The following is a 16961-nucleotide window of genomic DNA, read 5'->3' as shown; positions in this document are numbered from 1 at the left end:
AGCTGGCTCTATCTACTACACATGAATCTAGTCTTCTCCAACCAAGGCCCATGGGTGTGAGTTTGTGGTCATAAATATGGGGAAACTTCAGGTCTGTGAGAGACTCCCAAAGCTCTAGAAAGGGGCAGACGGTGAGGGAAGACAGCAAGATCTGGAGGAAAGATAACAGCATTAGGAATAAGAATCAGAGTTTTTCCACCAGTGCTGACCTGAATATCCCCCAGCATTACGTATATGCCTTCTTTTTGCTGTTGAGAATGTAATAACAATCTTCGTACCTGTGGATACCTGGGCAGAAAAGGAATTCCCATAATGACATCATTTGGTTTGATGAAAAAAATAAATGAGTGAAGTTCTTCCAGGGAAGTTTGGAGCTGAGATTATCATGCTAAACTACAGCATAGCTGCTAGGAAACCCTGTAAACAACAAAACTGAAGTTGACTTAACAATGCCCTGGATGAACATGACCATGTCCCAGCTTTGTCACGGCACCTCCTGTGGCCCTGATGGCCCTAATTGCCTCAGTCTCCCCCCGAGCCAAACTCCTCGAGGTCTCGTCTATGAGGTTGCTATGGTCCCACCTGCTTTCCTGGCTCCCCAAGGCAGAGGGCCCCTGGGTAATACACTGCACACAGAAATTGTTACAGCCAGCTTGCATAGCATCGCAAGAGTTTACCTAGGCGATATTTACTAGGCATCTCCCAGGGGCCAGGCATGTAGGAAGTGCTTAATAAGAATCATCTCATTTAGTCATCATACCAGCCCTAAGAGGTAGAATCTATTATTATTCCCATTCTATAGATAAGAAAAGTGAGTATAGAGAGATTGAGGAATTTTTGCCAAGGTCACTGGAAAATCTAGTCAGTGGAGCAATGAGGATTTAATTTTTTGGTCTTTCTGATAGCAAAACCATTGCTATAAACTACTAGAGCTAGACCATAGAACTACACGGTACTACACCACAGGACTTACAGTCTTCTCTGGCTTCTTGGCTTCTCAATGACTTTTGCTCAGATCCAACCTCAGGTTTCTATAATGCTTGGTCTTGTTGCCCAATCTAGTTCTTCACTCTTTGAAGTGGCTCAGAGATGCCACCATAACAATATCTTGCCCAGTTCTCTATGTGTCCTCCTAACCTCCATTAAGTAAAAGTTTTTTGCCATGCTACCCAAAAGAAGCACGTTCATTCTGCTGTGCACAGTCTGCAAAACTGGAGAAGCCAGCAATCCTCATGATACCAAGCTACAGTCTTAATGGCACAGTCAAGTCTGAAGTCAGATATACTTGTCTTGAAACCTGGTTCTACCTGCACGACCTTGGGTCTGTAATTTACTTTCTGTCTCAGTGTTCATACCCAAAAAATGGGAGAATTAATATCTATTTCACAAAGCTGCTACGGAAATTGCTACTGTTCCTGAAGATAATCCCATACATTGTCTGGAACAGAATGAGTGAAGGGACAGCTTCATTACTATGAGTATTACCAACTCTTAACATTGAGTTAAACCCCACAGAGATCATGACGCTTGCTTTCAAAAAGATTTTCAGGGATTTTTGAAACTAAGTATTTAAAAGTAAATTGTTGGCATCTATATCAAAACTACGCTAAACCGCTGAACAGAATATTACATCAAGTTGTTAACAGATATTAGTATCCTTAAAAGATATTAATATCCTTGTGAAAATTCAGCCTCTTAGCTATTTTCCTTGCTGTCTGGAGAAATGAGGGTAACTGAAGGCCTCTCTGAGCCTCAGGAAAGAGAAGAACAGAATTACAAAGAAGGTGTAAAGAATGGAATGGAATGGGAAACCACTTGGCACACAATTCTGCCAAAGATCATCATCAAATGTTAAGTGTTAATGATATGATTGAATGTTCCTTGAAAGTAGAATCTTGCCTTATGAATTTTCTCTCTCCTTAATAATTAAAAAAAAAAGTACCTGAAGCCTGACATGAAAGGGTCAATAACTAAATGAATGAATAAGTTGATGATTTTTTTTTTAAATCAATGAGTCAATAATGCTTTTAAAGTGTTTTTTGGTGTTTTTTTTTTTCTTTTTTTTTTTTAGTTTCTAGAAATTAACTGCAAAAGTGTGAGAACATATATATGAAGAAGCCTAAGTTTACTGTTACTTGACTTTCACAGTTTTAGAGTTGGAAGTCCCCAACTTCCCTCGTTCCTTCTCTGCCAATAAACCTGCTGCCAGCTGTGAGGGAGAGTGGCTGAAGCCAAGGTTAGCATGTGGGGTCAGCAGAGCTGAACAGACTCTGAGCTTTCAGGCTTAGCTGCCTGGTAGAGCCACAGAAAGACAGGCCTGTAGCCCACCTCAGTTGTGGGTCCTAGTGCTCACAGAGCTATTGGCTTTAGAATAAAAATGGGGACACATGTCAAATGAGTCTCAGCAGACAAAATGACAAAACAACAAAATCCAGTAAAAGGGCATGTAATAAACACATCTTCAGTATTCACCATGGGCCAGGATATGAACTGGGTGCTTCTTAAGAGTATATCATGATTGTGCATAGTCCCTCATTGTGTCTGACTCTTTACAACCCCATGGACTACAGCCTGCCAAGTTCCTCTGTCCGTGGGATTTCCCAGGGAAGCATACTGGAGTGGGTTGCCATTTCCTCCTCCAGGGGATCTTCCTGACCCAGGGATCAAACCCGCAACTTCTGCATTGGCAGGCAGATTCTTTACCAGTCGAGCCCCCTCTTAAGAGTATATAGACTCTGACAACTGCCTCAGTTCAAATCTTAGCTCTGCAACCTTAGCATTGTTTCACTTTAGGCAGGTTACTTAGCTTGTCTATTCCTCAATCCCTTCATCTGTAAAATGAGATGATAAACTCTACCTCAGGATGTTGTGACATGAATAACAAATAAATGAATGCATTTTGAAAGTATATAGTAAGTGCAAAATAAGATCGTGATGATGGTGATGGTGGTGAAATCTTTCAATCCTTCTAACATCTTTACAACTTAGACTGTACTGCCTACTATATTAAACAAGTGCATCAGAGACTCATGGCTTCTCAGCCTCCGATAAAGGAAATGGTTCCAAGCTGTATCTGGAGCAGAAGTCCACCATTTTCTGTGTCACCTAAGCCAACCTCTTCATAATAACAGCCAACAGAAGGAGGTTTGTTAAGGTTGCATCCACCTATGGGTTATTTGACAGGAAAGTCTCTGAAGATACAGGAACTACGGTAACTAGCGAGGTGCATCCACTTGTTTCCCTGAGTTAGAATAAGAGTGGTGGAAAGTGGGGAAGCTGGCAGCCCAGGAATAAAACAAGAAATCATAAAGCTGAGGGGAGTCAGGCGAGGTCTAAAGTGAGGTGACCTAATGAGTAAATGTAGAGTATGAACATTTAAAAAAGGCATCAAAATGCGGACATTTACAGTGTAGACTGTACAGAGTTTCCCATTCATGGCCACAGGAGCGACAGAAACAGGTGCAAAAAGCCAAAACACAAAGTGCTGAGTCATCACAAGATGACTTGGATCCTGCCCAACCCACCAGTCCCAGGTTTCACGAAATTTTTCTTTTAAGATTTTTTTTTTTAAATATCAGAAGATTCCTGTCTCCCTTACCTCCCTATGAATTTCTACAATAAAACTTCATTACAGAGATGATCTGAGTAGATCTCCATTCTTTAAAGCTAAAAAGTTTAATCAATACATTCATGTCACAGATGAGGTCATGAAGCTTCCCCAAAGGATAGCAGGTTACATAAAATGGTAAAGCCAGAATCTGAAGACCACCTTCCAACTAAATGTAGGGTTTCTTTCCACTATACCCCAGTTCCCACTCTACAGGAATGGGGGAGGGTAGCCAGCAATATGGATAGCTGATCAACTGCAATGGCTAACAGATTCACAAGTTCCTGCATCTACTGCATCTTGGCAAGAGATGCTCAGCCAGACCATGGTGCCAGGTGGGGGAGGTTTGCAAGGCAACTCTCCCGCAGCTCTTGGAATAGCCCTCAAAAGGACCTGGGAAGCTCCAGGCTCTTGAACATCAGACTGTGAGACAAACAAAAAGCAAAGTGTTTGTGTTATTTAGGGGTCTTTCTATTTTAGGAACTGCCCACCATTTTCCTAATGGGAGGCCAAGAACACAAAGATGGGTTTGGCAGGGGGACAGTGTGGCCAATAGGTCAGTCTAGCCCCATCACGGATGGCTTGAGTCCCTAGATGAGCTCCTTGGACTGAATCAGGACCTGTCTTTTTGTACCTTCCAATTTATTACTCGAGTTCTGTTCTTTGTCTTAACTCCTCTATCTGGTTCTTAAAGATCAGAAGTACCAGCCCTGATAAATTAGGGTCTGCGATCTTCAACTGAACAAATAATATCAATTGACAAGAAAGATGCAAAAGTGACTCTGATGAATGAGGTTGCTAACAAATTTTTGGTAACAGTTTTGTTGACCATTAAAGGTGCTGAAAGAAAAAGCATCTTGCCCTGTTTTCCTTGCCCACATACACTTAATAAGTGCCTGACAGTCTTGGTGGCACATAACGATGACCATGCTTACAGCTGCTCTTCTCTGCCCTAGAAATGGTTGAGCTTGAGGAAGGAAATGAAGAGAGCTTCAAGCAAAGCAATATGTGACTCTAGACAGCTGAAGTGAACTTGAGTAAGGATGCTCAGGTAGGAGCAAGAACGTGTTTTCTGGCACAAGTGGTCTGCAGTCCTGAAAACACAACCCTAGGGCTCCCCATATGTGTGTTCTCTGGGCTTTGTGCTAACTCAGCCTCAAGTGTGACTTCCCCAGAATGGAGCTTCCTGAACCTTATTTTCTAAATTATTCCTCCCAGAGGAAAACCATGTGTCTTGGGCTCACCTGGGGCTCCCAGAAACAAGAAGCCTGAGGACCCCCAATGAGCCAGCAGTTGAAGGCCATAGGAACTGGCTGACACTGGCCAGTGGGCTCCACACAGGGGCTAGTGGTTCTGAGCAGCACCCAGGCTTGATTGATGGGTTCTTCTCACAAAACCCTCAGGAGGAATTGACAAATGCTCAAAGATTTTTTTTCCTTTCAGTTGTGAACTGTGCCTAAGAAGGGTGAACTACAAAAGATACCATCTAATGGTGGGAATTATCATATATATGCATGTATACATATAAACACAAACACACATATATCAAACTGAAGAATTTTTGAAAGGCTACTTGCTGTGAAAAATACACTTAACCAACCCATACGCATATAGGAAGTCTATTAACACTGTCATCTTTAATTACAAACATGAAATATGTAGATAATACATTAAAATTACATTATGCACTATTAAATTATTTTGCATACTTTAAGAAGAAAAATGTAGATCACACATAGCAAAAGTACAACAGAAAATTTAAATTCACAGAGTCTGACTATCTAATGTAAATTCATATTAAAACCTGGTCTTCAATGGAGTAAATGATTTGCTAATAACTGAAAAATTCCTTGACTTTGGTTTAAGCTCACATATCAGTTTACCTTTGATGATTTTGTTTTCACTTGTTCAAGAGCTTGCAAAATAGTATCCTTGTGTGCTTTTGTAGTTTTAAGTGTCAATTATCTGGCTAAATTCGAAATAAATCTCTTCAGCCAAGTTTGAATCATGCAAGAGGTTAAAATACATTGTGTGACCCTCCAAGCAATAATATAAGATTTCTGGAGGGAAATCCAATTGTTCTATGTAAGGAAGAAATAGTACCTCCTTGGAAAAAATAATTCAAAAATTTTAGGATGTGATTGAAAAGTAAGAAAAGCAAAAGGTTTTTCAAAGTTTTAAATTGCCAAGTTCTCAGCTGAGGTATTGGTTTTCTGTAAGCTCAAGATTTTGCTGATGGTATACTTATAGTGGGCACAGTTTAAGAAGGAAGTTACCAATTCCCATCCATACAGTGTCAAAAGGATACAAAAAAGGGTCTTTCTTGGCATCTCATTCTCTCATTACTTACATGTTGTGTGTAAAACAAAATACAGCCAACAGTGAATGCAAAATATAAAAATAAACAGTGGTCCCTGCACTGGGGCAATATGGATGAGAAAAGTGTAAATACAAAATGAAAGAAATGTAAACTTTAAGGTGTTCACAAAACCATTAATTCCCTCTGCACATATCGGAAATATTTAGGATTATCAGCTAAGCTTTTATATGTACATTTTCTTAACAAGAGAGAAAAGGTTGGGTATATTCATGTTTTGATAATAACCTTAACTTTTCTCTTTTTTGAATTATGCTATTTGGATCCAACTGAAAACCTCATCAATATTGATCGTTACAGTTAATGAAAAATAGCCCTGCTATTGTTATTTCATAACTAACGGGGTTTGGGTAATAAGATTTCATTTAAGTGCATTTCGCTACCCAACACTGTTACTAGTCCAAGGACTTTGCTACCTTCTATCGTGTATACTGCTATCATGCAAGGAGCCTCAAATGGCTGCCTACTTATTTCCAAAGGATACCGCATAGAGAGTATCAGATAAAGTCTACCAGTTCCTGAGTCTCTTAAGAAGAAACCTTCAGAGACTCTGGGAACGACATCTTCAAACAGGATACCCTCAGGCTTGATTTCTAAGCTGAGGGCAGATACACAGTTTCCGACTTTGAAACTGTTTCTAGAATAGAATGTAAAGGATAGGAGAGGCAGAGTCTGAGGGTGGATGGAATAGGGCTGGAGGAAGGTGGGAGGGGAAGAGGGGCTGCGGGAGGGTCCACTGACCACATCGTCTCTGCACGGATGGGAGGCAGTACTTACATCTTCGGTTTGCCTGGGGAGCCCTGGGCTCCTGCAGAAGTCATAGGCTTTCCTGAATTTTCCATGGAGGTGTGGGTCCATCCACATCCGAGGGCAAGTCGGAGATACATGCAAGACTTGCCCACCCTCATGCTTTGCCCAAGCCCTTCTAACCTCTGCCCACTCCAGTTTAGTCGAAAATAACATGGCATAAACTAAAGCCAAGCTGAAGGAGTAATCGCTCTCATTTTATTTGGAAAACTGAACATCACTGTTGGTCTGTCATGGGTAACCAGTAGCATATGAAGGAAAGAGCTCCGAGTCCCAGGTTTAAGGTTGATTTTTGTTCTCTTTCCAATTCCTTGTCCACTGGCCATTAATTTCTGTCCAGGAAAACTCAACAAAAAGTATTAGCAATACAGGACTTTTCCTAAGGGTTATTACATTTTAAGGACACCATCTATTTCCTCAAATTATTTGGCATCCTTGATCAGCCCCCCATCCCCATAAATATGTGCACACATACGCATCTACGCACTCACACTTCTCTAGAGAACCTATCGGAGCATCTCATTCTGCAGATGGAAGGCAGGGTCCTTGCTGTGGTGAAGATAGGATGTGGCAGCCAGGGCAAGCTTCAGTCTGTCTTCCCTCAGAAGCTCACAGCACTCCCCCGACCCCCATGAAACACACCTTCTGACACCTCATCCGTCCTAAGCTCATACTTTGGGTCTTTCTTTCAGACACAACCACATCCGACATGAATTCCTGGGAATCTCTTTACAGTTCTCTTCACCCTAAACATTTTTGTGGTGTTCTTTGAAATGGTCTTGGACCAAAAGAAACCAAACAAAAATTATCCAAGACAAAGACCACTTCCCACATTGATGGGAGGATGTGGATGGCTGGTGGGAAGTCCACCGTTGAGCTCTTCTTTTCAATCAGACCATATGATAAATACAAAAACAATGTGGCTCCTACCTCTGTCCCCCTAGTCAATGCCTGGGATGATACTGATGATCGGCCCGTTCTCACCACAATCTGGAAACTACAAGCTACACTGAAGAAAACAAGCTTCCTTGAGAGAGGAAACCCTGGTCTTTAATGAAGGAGGTACAGACCCTTATGTTGTAAACCTCAATTAGCACAGTAAGCTCATTTACCCACTCATTTTCTGGCATATCTGAAGTTGATCATTTGCTATTGAAAGACTCTTTTCTCAACCACATAGTTTCAACAAACGAGAGCAGTTTATACATATACAGGTAATCTATCAAATAAGTCATTCTTGGAGACACTGGCTGAGGAAGAAACAGAAGACTTGCATTCTGAGATTTTATGGGGATATCTTCCATGCCAAACAGTTAGATAATGGAAATTCTAATATAACTAAAATGTGCTCAGTTTTCCCCAATCTAATATACAAAACTAAATAACACATAGTGATGGCATAAGAGTAATAGATTAATTACAGTTTAGACCAAGACCTCATTTGGTTTGAAAGAGCCCATCCTCTCCCATACACAGATAATCAGTCAAGTCTCAGCTTGCTTTCAGGCTACCCTTGGAGCAGGTGATGTATTGATTTTACTAATAAAATTATTGAGTGAGTCAGGCATTTTTCGTTTCTACTGGGAAACATATTTATTTATTCCACAAATAATTATTTAGTATTAACTATGTGAATGCACTAGTCCAGGTGTTGAAGATAAACCAATGAACAAAACAATATCAAACAAAACCCATGCCTGACACTGTAGCACTTACTGTCTGTCTAGTGAGATTTTAAAACATAACTTTCTAGAATGTTAGAGAAAATTCTCTAATTTTCAGAAAGGATGCTGATGGGATGTTTCTGAGCTGGACTAGGGGGAGAGGCAAGGCTCCATTTATTGGCATGTCCTTTACTGTAAGAGGAGAGAAAGCCAGGACTAAATTTCTCCCAGCTGGGAGAAGACGCTTTGCTCAGTAACAGCAAGCAGATTGGGCAATCCAGTCACTCAGCAAACATTCATGGAGAAACTATTATTAGATATTCTGATCTAACTGAATAATCCCTTTCTAAGACAATCCAATGCCCCCATCTGAGGTTGTCTCTGATTTGTAAAAGTTACTCCCTATCTAGGCATGTTCCTAGAGAACCGTCAGGGAGTGGTGCTGTGGAAATAACTGCAATTTTTACTTACACCACAGGTGGAGACATTTCCCATAAATGAGAAATCAACTTATGAACAAGATCAATGATGAGATTGTGGAGATGGGTCCGCCAGGGCTGTGGTACCCAGGTTCCTAAGGCCAAGGCAGTAGAACCTGAGAGGCTATGGTTGCACTGCTCTTACCATGACTGAGATGTGCAGGATTCTCAGCTCCTCTTCTGCTGACTCATGCTGGGGTTCTTCAGTTGGGTCTTGCCCAGGGAGGCTTGGGGCCCCATCTTGGTGGTGGATGTGAAAAAGCAAAGTGCCATTCTCCAGCCACTGCTGCCTCCAGCGCACCAGAGGGATGTCCTCCGTGTTCCCTGAGATCTCTAGAGCACAGACACCAAAGGCACAGGTCAGAATTCCAAGTGGACCAGTCCAATTCTACGGTTTTATCTTCTTTTAAGACACTGCCTCTGATTAGCCAGTGTCTGCTGAAGACAACAAAGGGTTTGTAACTACAGTTGAGGCAGGCTTACTGCTGCTCCAAATCTTAAGGAGGGGAAGAAGCCCTGAGAAGAACAGAATTAATCCCCCATCAATCTTTGCACCATAAACTAATGGCCCAGGCTCCTGCCCATTGAGAAAAATACAAAGGTAAAAATTCAAGTTTTTCACCACATTTCTACGATCAACAGCATCCTTTACTCAGCACAGTTTGAATACCCTGATGACCCACTGAGGTAAACAGAAGGTTGTTTGCCTCTTATAAATTTGAAAGTGTGAGTTCCCTAGCAATTACTCTTAGACACCAGTGAATCTACCAAGGAAAGAGTTGGTAATTACTGTGCAGAGAACTGGCTCTTATAGAAGAGTCCTGGGAGGTTACTGCGGAGCAACTGGAGCTGGAAGGTTATTTCTAAAACCACCATCGTTTGCTGCTTAGTCCACTGGAGATGTCTGATACTGGCTTTTGGCAGGTAATGTTTTAATTCCCTTTAATTTTTCTCTTCATTTTTGCAGAGCAAAGGTGATGTACATGAGAGGGTGATGAAGAAGTGGGCCCTTATCACAGACTTAAGTGCTCATCTGCTTTCTGAGCTCTAGATGCAGGCACTGAAATAACATCAACAATGAATACCAATATACGCAAACCTGTTATGCAGTCTGCACGATAAGAGCTCAGCTGTGCTGCAGAAGTATATTGCTATGTGTCCCTTCCTCTAATATTCCTAAGCAGTATTGTATCAAAGTTTTGAGACATCCCACTATAGCAAGAGCGTGATTAACCCAGCATTCTTGAGCTTCATTTGGCCCTAACACCATTTTTTTTTCTTAACAACTACTATCATCCTTGAAAACTAATATTCTGCTGAACATACTTGGCAAAGCATGCTTTAAAATTTTCATTTTTTTTTTGAAAGGCATGGCTTCTCCCAAAATTTATCACCTTTGACCAAAAAATTCAATATACATAAAAAAGATTTAATAAGATCCATTTAGAAGAGTATTCTCATCAAGTACCACAATCATAAAGAGGAAAGCAATTTAAAATATTTATCGAGTTTATAAATATCTTTCACTATTTGTGGGAGTGTACAAATGATGTTCTGCTGTATTTATTTACTTATATATTTATTCTTTAATTTATTTAACCTACACACATTGGATATGTATTGTGTAAGAACTGGCACTCTTCTAGGCACCCAGAGGCTAAACTGAATGAAATCCTCGACAAGTTCTCACAAAGCAACCCACTGTGAGTGACTGTGTCGTGTTATACCACATGCATAAAAGCTTTGTGGAGACAGAAGAAGGAAACAGTAATCTTGCTTGGACAGAGCGTGGACGATGGAAGGAAAGCGGTCTTGCCAGAAGAAGATGTTATGGTGTTGGGCCTTGAAGGGTGGACTTTGTTAAGTAGACAGAGATGTGGGGAACGGACATTCAGACATTGATAGGAGAATATGGAGAAGGAAGAGGAGAAATATTGGCTAGTCCTCTCAGGAAAGGTAAGTGAGAGGGATTCATGATCCCAAGGTCATCGGCCTGTCTCTGAAAGACACTGCAATGATTCTCTGGCTCAGGGGTTCACAGCCCTGGGGCCACGGGCCAGTACCAGTCTCTACTGCAGGAGGTGAGTGGTACGCAAGGGAGCAAAGCTTCATCTGCCACTCCTCATCACTCCCCATCGCTCACATTACCCCTGAATCATCCCCTCCCCACCTCCCTACTTGGCACCCCCACCTTGTCCATGGAAAAACTGTCTTCCACGAAACTGGTCCCTGGTGCCAAAGAGGTTGGAGACTGCTGCTGCAGTTCATCCTACCATCCTACAGACCAGAGAGGAAAATAAACTCAGAAGCGTGCAGGAGGGTGAGGGTGTAGCAAAGGTGCTCAGAATCCCCTTCATTCTCAGCCTCTCTCCCTAATTATATGAAGGACTCAGTTGTCCTGTTGGGCTGGTCAGCTGTCTATGACTCGAAGTGACTGGTACAAGCATCAAGGACACTGCGGTGGCCAGACGGGTGAGGATGCAACATGCCCTGCAGCCCAGCCCTGCCTTCGCCGGGGCACAGCTCCATTTGTTAAGTGAGGAAGTGACACAGGCTTCCCAAGTCCACCTCTCCTCTAAGGGTTTTTTTAAGATTTCCAGGTAAACAAACCCTTGGGCACACCTCCATGGGTACCGGAGTAGACCTGTGGCTACCACACCATGCTTCATCAGAAGCCCTGCAATCATAAACTCCACTCCCCAGCACTTACACTCTCTAACCATGCATCAAGCCTCCACATCAAAGCACTGGAAGATTCCTCCTGGGAGACACTCTTCCCCCTCCCAGGTCTGTCTCCTGTAGCTGCGGTAGAAATCAAACTCTATCTCCCCCTCACCACAGACATAAAAGTCACAGTCAGGGATAGGCATGTACACAAGGCTCTATTTAAAATGGATAACCAATAAGGTCCTACTGTATAGCACAGGGAAATCTGTCCAATGTTATGTGGCAGTCTGGATGGGGAGGGAGTTTGGGGGAGGATAGATACATGTATATGTATGGCTGGGTCGCTTTGTGATGCACCTGAAACTATCACAACATTGTTAATGAGCTCTACTCCAATATAAAATAAAAAGTTTAAATTAAAAAAATTACAAGTAGCAACAGCTCCTAATAGAGCACTTAATGGCCTAAGTAAATCATCTAGAGCAACACACATTCAGCCTCTTGCCTGCACTTGCTCTAACCCACCTTGGAATTTATTCTGCACATGCCGGGTGCCTCTTTAGCCCTTCCTGTAACTATTCAAGAGGAATCCAGCACCTGATACCTCTAAAGCACTCAACAATCTGGCTTTTCATTTCCCAGGAGACCCTCATCAAGGAGGTCAGGCTCATTAGCTCTGTTTTAACTGTGGAAGCAAAGACAAGTAAATACCCAGACCAAAGTCACCCCAGTCTGACACAGAACAGGGACTAAGACAGATGAAGGAACGTCTATCAGATCCCCTCAACCTCCAACACACGCATCAGACATGACCTTCGAACATGCATAAAGGAGGAAGCAATTGAGTTTAAAGTCCATGGGGTGTTTTAGGAGTTTTTGCGCTGTGGTACTTTAATTCTTTGCACAAAGTCTTAGTATTCCATGAGTTCTTTTACAATTGAACTATAATTCACAAACCATAAAATTCACCCTCTCAAATATATACAATTCAGTGGGTTTTAGCATATTCACAAAGTTGTGCAACCATCACCACTCTAATCCAGAAACTTTTCATCAGCCCAGAAGAAACCCTGCACCCAGAGGCAGCCGAGACTGTTTTTGAGAAGGAAGGAGTTCTGCTTCAAGATTCTAGGGGTGATGGTAACAAGGAAGGAACAGGTGCAGTGGGTATACGGGGAGGTGGGCTGAGAACACAGAATCTCCAGCCTTGGCTTCCAGTCCAGCCCTCTGAACCTATCTATGAGTTGTTGGTGCCAAATTCCTTTGGAAAATTATATTCTGTTTCTGTCCAGACCAGAACCATCATAGAGGGCAAAGGGTAAAAGAAGGAAGTTACCATACCTGCCAGTGAAGGCGCCTGTCATTTTTTAGATTAAACATAATTATAGAATGATAGGTTCCTCCTTGGCTTTTTCCCACCTCTCCTAGCAACATCTGGCATGGAAGAGCTAAAATGCTAAACCAGGAAGTTATTTACTTATGCTCTATCTGGCCTGGGTTAACTGAAGAAAAACCACACAGGGACAGTAAATATCTTGTGAATTTCATCACAGGGGGGCTGAGATCAGAGTCTTGGAACATCAGTGTAATCGCATTGGTCTGGATGTCAGCAAAATGGCTCAAGAACAATAAATGCTCAGAAATTGCTTGACCAATGCAAAACTGACCTGGGACTCTGTAGGAGCAAATATGGGAAGTGATCAAATAGTTACTCTAGTCCAAGGCCTCCTGAGGGCTGTGGATGAGGCTCCAACAGAGCCTTTGCGATGTACTGAATAAAACAAGTGCCAAGAAAAGCCTGCACTGTCATCTCAAGGTACCACCGAGGCCATCTATCATACTGTGGGACTGAGATCTCCAGAGAGGTAGGACTGCTCTCACTTTTAGCATTCCAGTCCTTCCAAGCTTCCCCTCCATAAACCTTATGTATCTTAGCACTTCCAAAATTTTTGAATGCCTGAAATACACAGAAACCAGGATGCCATTTATTCTTGTATTCAACAAAGATCCTTGGAGCACACTCTGTTATTGTTGTTTAGTCGCCCAGCCGTGTCTGCCTCTGCGATCCCGTGGACTGTCCCCTGCCAGGTTCCTCTGCCCATGAGATTTCCCAGGCAAGAATATTGGAGTGGGTTGCCATTTCCTCCTCCAGGGGATCTTCCCGACCCAGGAATGAAACCCACATCTCTTCCACTGGCAGGCGGATTCTTTACCGCTGAGCCACCTGGAAAGTCCACTCTATTTACCACATTTAGCACATTGTGCTACAGGTTTTCCACTCTCAAGGACGTGTTGGTCTAGTACGAAACTGAAGACAGAGCCATGAACAAGTACTCTAAACAGTAACAGCAGTGCTGGGTGAGAGGGTGGAACTTGGCTAGGCCTGTTCCCTTGGGAAGGGATAAAATGGGAAGAAGTGTTGGGAGGCAATTCGAGATGAAGAGAACAGTGTGTATAAAGAACAGCAGGTGATGCATGTTTGCAGAGCCGCGGGAGGTCTGGTTATGCTGCAGAGTGAAGACATGCAAGCAGTCGTGGAGGACTGGGGCTGAAAAGCCAGATTGGTGTCAACTGTAAAAGCTGTGAATGCCAGTTTAAGGAGTTGAGCGCTAATGCAAAGTCACCCATGGCTTTATAAAACAGAAGGATGAATAAAGTCATGATTATAGATATGAAGAACAGAAAGAGCAGCAGACAGATGAGACTTGGTCACAGTCTCACTGTAACTCTGATCCTCTATTCTGCAGAGACCACAATACTAAGAGACCTCGGTCAGGAGGAACCTTAAATGAGACACCAGGCTTTGGGTTTTCTTCTCTGTATATGGAGGAGCTGTGTTGATGAATTTTAAGATCCTTTTGTAAGTTGCCACTCCACAATTCTAAATCCAAAGGGTGTGCTTCATGTGAGCACCTTAAAAGACAATGATTTCAATGTCCCAAGCAATGTCAAATCTTCACTCCAGTCTAACCTCACTCTACCTCTCCCCTTTCTCTTGAGCATACAGTGGACACGTTAGGGATGATGCGATCGGAGTCTTTAGGAGTCAGGTTCATCTTCAGACTGGAACTCAGGTTGGTAAGAAAGGTTCTCATCCAGGCTGATATAAATATGTACATTCTAAGAAAGAAACCTTGGAGCTTCTGCACACAATAGAGACCCAGGAAGATGGGACGTTGGGCAAGGAATGTCACACTACAGAATAAACTGGGATGGGCAAAGGCAGAGAGGAGGAGAGTGAGATGAACTCACTTTTAAATCGGCCTTAGTCATTGTTCTAATGTTAGCCTGCATGCTGTGAGCTTGCCGCACTGTCTTTCTGAGGGGTTAGCTTAGGACACCCAAAACTCGATTGCAGAAATCCCTGGTCCTTCTTTAGGCGTTGCTTCACACTGAGAGTCCCTGAACTGATCTGCTAAGACGACGCATCACATCAGAGTATCAGAATCTACCCAAAGGACAACTTCATCGAGGACCAGATGCATGACGTCCTCTTTCAAAGAATCTGGCAATTTAAAGTCAAACATGGATTTGAACTTGGGAAATTCTCAAAAATCCTTAAATTCACCGAATAACTTAAGAGTGGCTTAGAGCAGACCTGGCATTCTGGGTCCCCTTTTCCTCTCCTGGCAAGGCCGAGTTTCATTCTAAATCCAGCTGAGTAGTAATGAGGTGGCTCAGGTGTTGAGGTCAAGCCAGAGGGAAGCATTAACTTGTCCATTCTTAGCTTCTTGTTAATGGCACCTGATGAACTGACCCTGCAGTCTTTCAAGACTGAGGGTGATACCCCCTGATGGCCATGACTATTAGAAGACTTTGCTTAGATCAGGATTTTTAAATTCACTGTTAATCTTAAAAACCTTGCCTCCAAACCAAATCTAATATGGCTTTGGAAGGGGCTCCCCAGAGCAGAGTTAGAAAAGAGCTGGATCAATTGGAAGACAAATAAAATGCACAACCATGAAATTCCCTGCCATTAGGGGATTGGAGGGGGAGTGTCTATGGGTTATTAGTTTTGCTTGGTTGTTTTTTCAATTCTATTAAGTGTGGTATTGTGAAGAGCCTCATATTCTTTATGAAAGAATTACAAGGGAAAGGGAACATCTCTAAAAATAGAATCTAGCCACCCGTCCAACCTCTGCTATCTATGCTACCATTCTGAGTTTTTCTCTGCTACAAGAATTAAGCTCAGAACTTTAGTGGTGATAAGCTAATTATCCCAAACTAAGGATAACAAGTGGATCTTGTCCATCAGTAACTAACATTAAGGCGACCAAAGGTAGGCCTGTGATAGAATTACACCCTTTTCTTTCATTCTTTTTTAATCGCCCCCATCCCCCACTTCAGAGTTTGAAAGATATTAATGGTAGGTCTAAGTTTCCCACATGGTCTCGTTATGGTCTTCGGACTAAAACTGTTAACAGTGGCAGTAACTTTCAACACCTCTGTAAGAAAATAACCTGCTAAAGGTCAGGGGTTAATAACAGCAGAGGATTACTAATTATCCTGTAAATCTTTATTCTGGTATCAAACATGACCCAAGTCTTTATTACTTCTGGACCAGCAGCCTCTAAAGACCCCAACTTGTTCCACAAACATAATGAGAGCAGCACATTAGTGTCCTGGCCATCTGTGAAGAAAGATAAGGGACAGATGAAAATCAGGCAGAGGAGAGGGATGCAGAGAGAAAGGACAAAGTCAGGAGAAGTGAGGGCAGGAGACCAGCCAGAGAAACGATGTCCCATGGGTTGAGTTGGCTGGGTCTGCACACCTCTTGCTGCCGGGACCATCTGGTATGGAGTTCTGAAGTGATGCAATCCCACATCCCAGAGAGACAGCCACATACAATAAGGTGCCCTACTAGGTCTAAAAAAATCCACCAGCACGGATGCCAGGAACACCAATGATCTGCCTGAAGTTTGTGCCTACACAGGCCTGGCTGAGTGAACAATCAAGTGAGAGATAACATAGCCAGGTAATTCTTTTGTACAGATGTCCAGAACACAAGTGGGAATGGAACTCTCTTTGTGGTTCTTCTATTCAACTCACAGTCGACCATGGAGCTGCTGCTTATTATCTCATTCTCACTCCTCTGCCCCCACACACAACTATGTGAGCAAAAGCTTCACTGCAAAATGGCTTAAAATTTAAGAATCTCTCGCCCAACAGAAGAACAAGATGTTCTTTTTTCAAGTAACTGGAATCTATTTGACTTTCTGAGATTTGGAATAGAAATTTCCACTTCTGACCAGGAGAGGGATAATTGAATTTCTATTTCCTCTGCTTGGTGACATTTGCTCTCAATGGCAAAAATAAGACAGCCTCAAATCATTAATGATCCCGTGATAAGAAATGGAATG

At 42.5% G+C, this 16961-nt stretch overlaps 1 protein-coding gene across 3 annotated transcripts in view; it reads right to left on the bottom strand.

The window, feature by feature from the left end:
* Nucleotides 1-16961, bottom strand: part of ASTN1 (astrotactin 1) — a 349784-nt gene that overhangs the window by 216871 nt on the left and 115952 nt on the right. For all 3 annotated transcript variants that reach the window (XM_070474036.1, XM_070474037.1, XM_020879725.2), the window contains exon 2: nt 9080-9267. In XM_070474036.1, coding sequence (XP_070330137.1) covers nt 9080-9267 — 188 coding nt within the window. The remainder of the gene's footprint in view (nt 1-9079; nt 9268-16961) is intronic.

The sequence above is a fragment of the Odocoileus virginianus genome, chromosome 11, assembly GCF_023699985.2.
Source record: "Odocoileus virginianus isolate 20LAN1187 ecotype Illinois chromosome 11, Ovbor_1.2, whole genome shotgun sequence".
NCBI classification, from domain to species: domain Eukaryota; kingdom Metazoa; phylum Chordata; class Mammalia; order Artiodactyla; family Cervidae; genus Odocoileus; species Odocoileus virginianus.
This window is presented reverse-complemented; position numbering and strand designations above follow the sequence as displayed.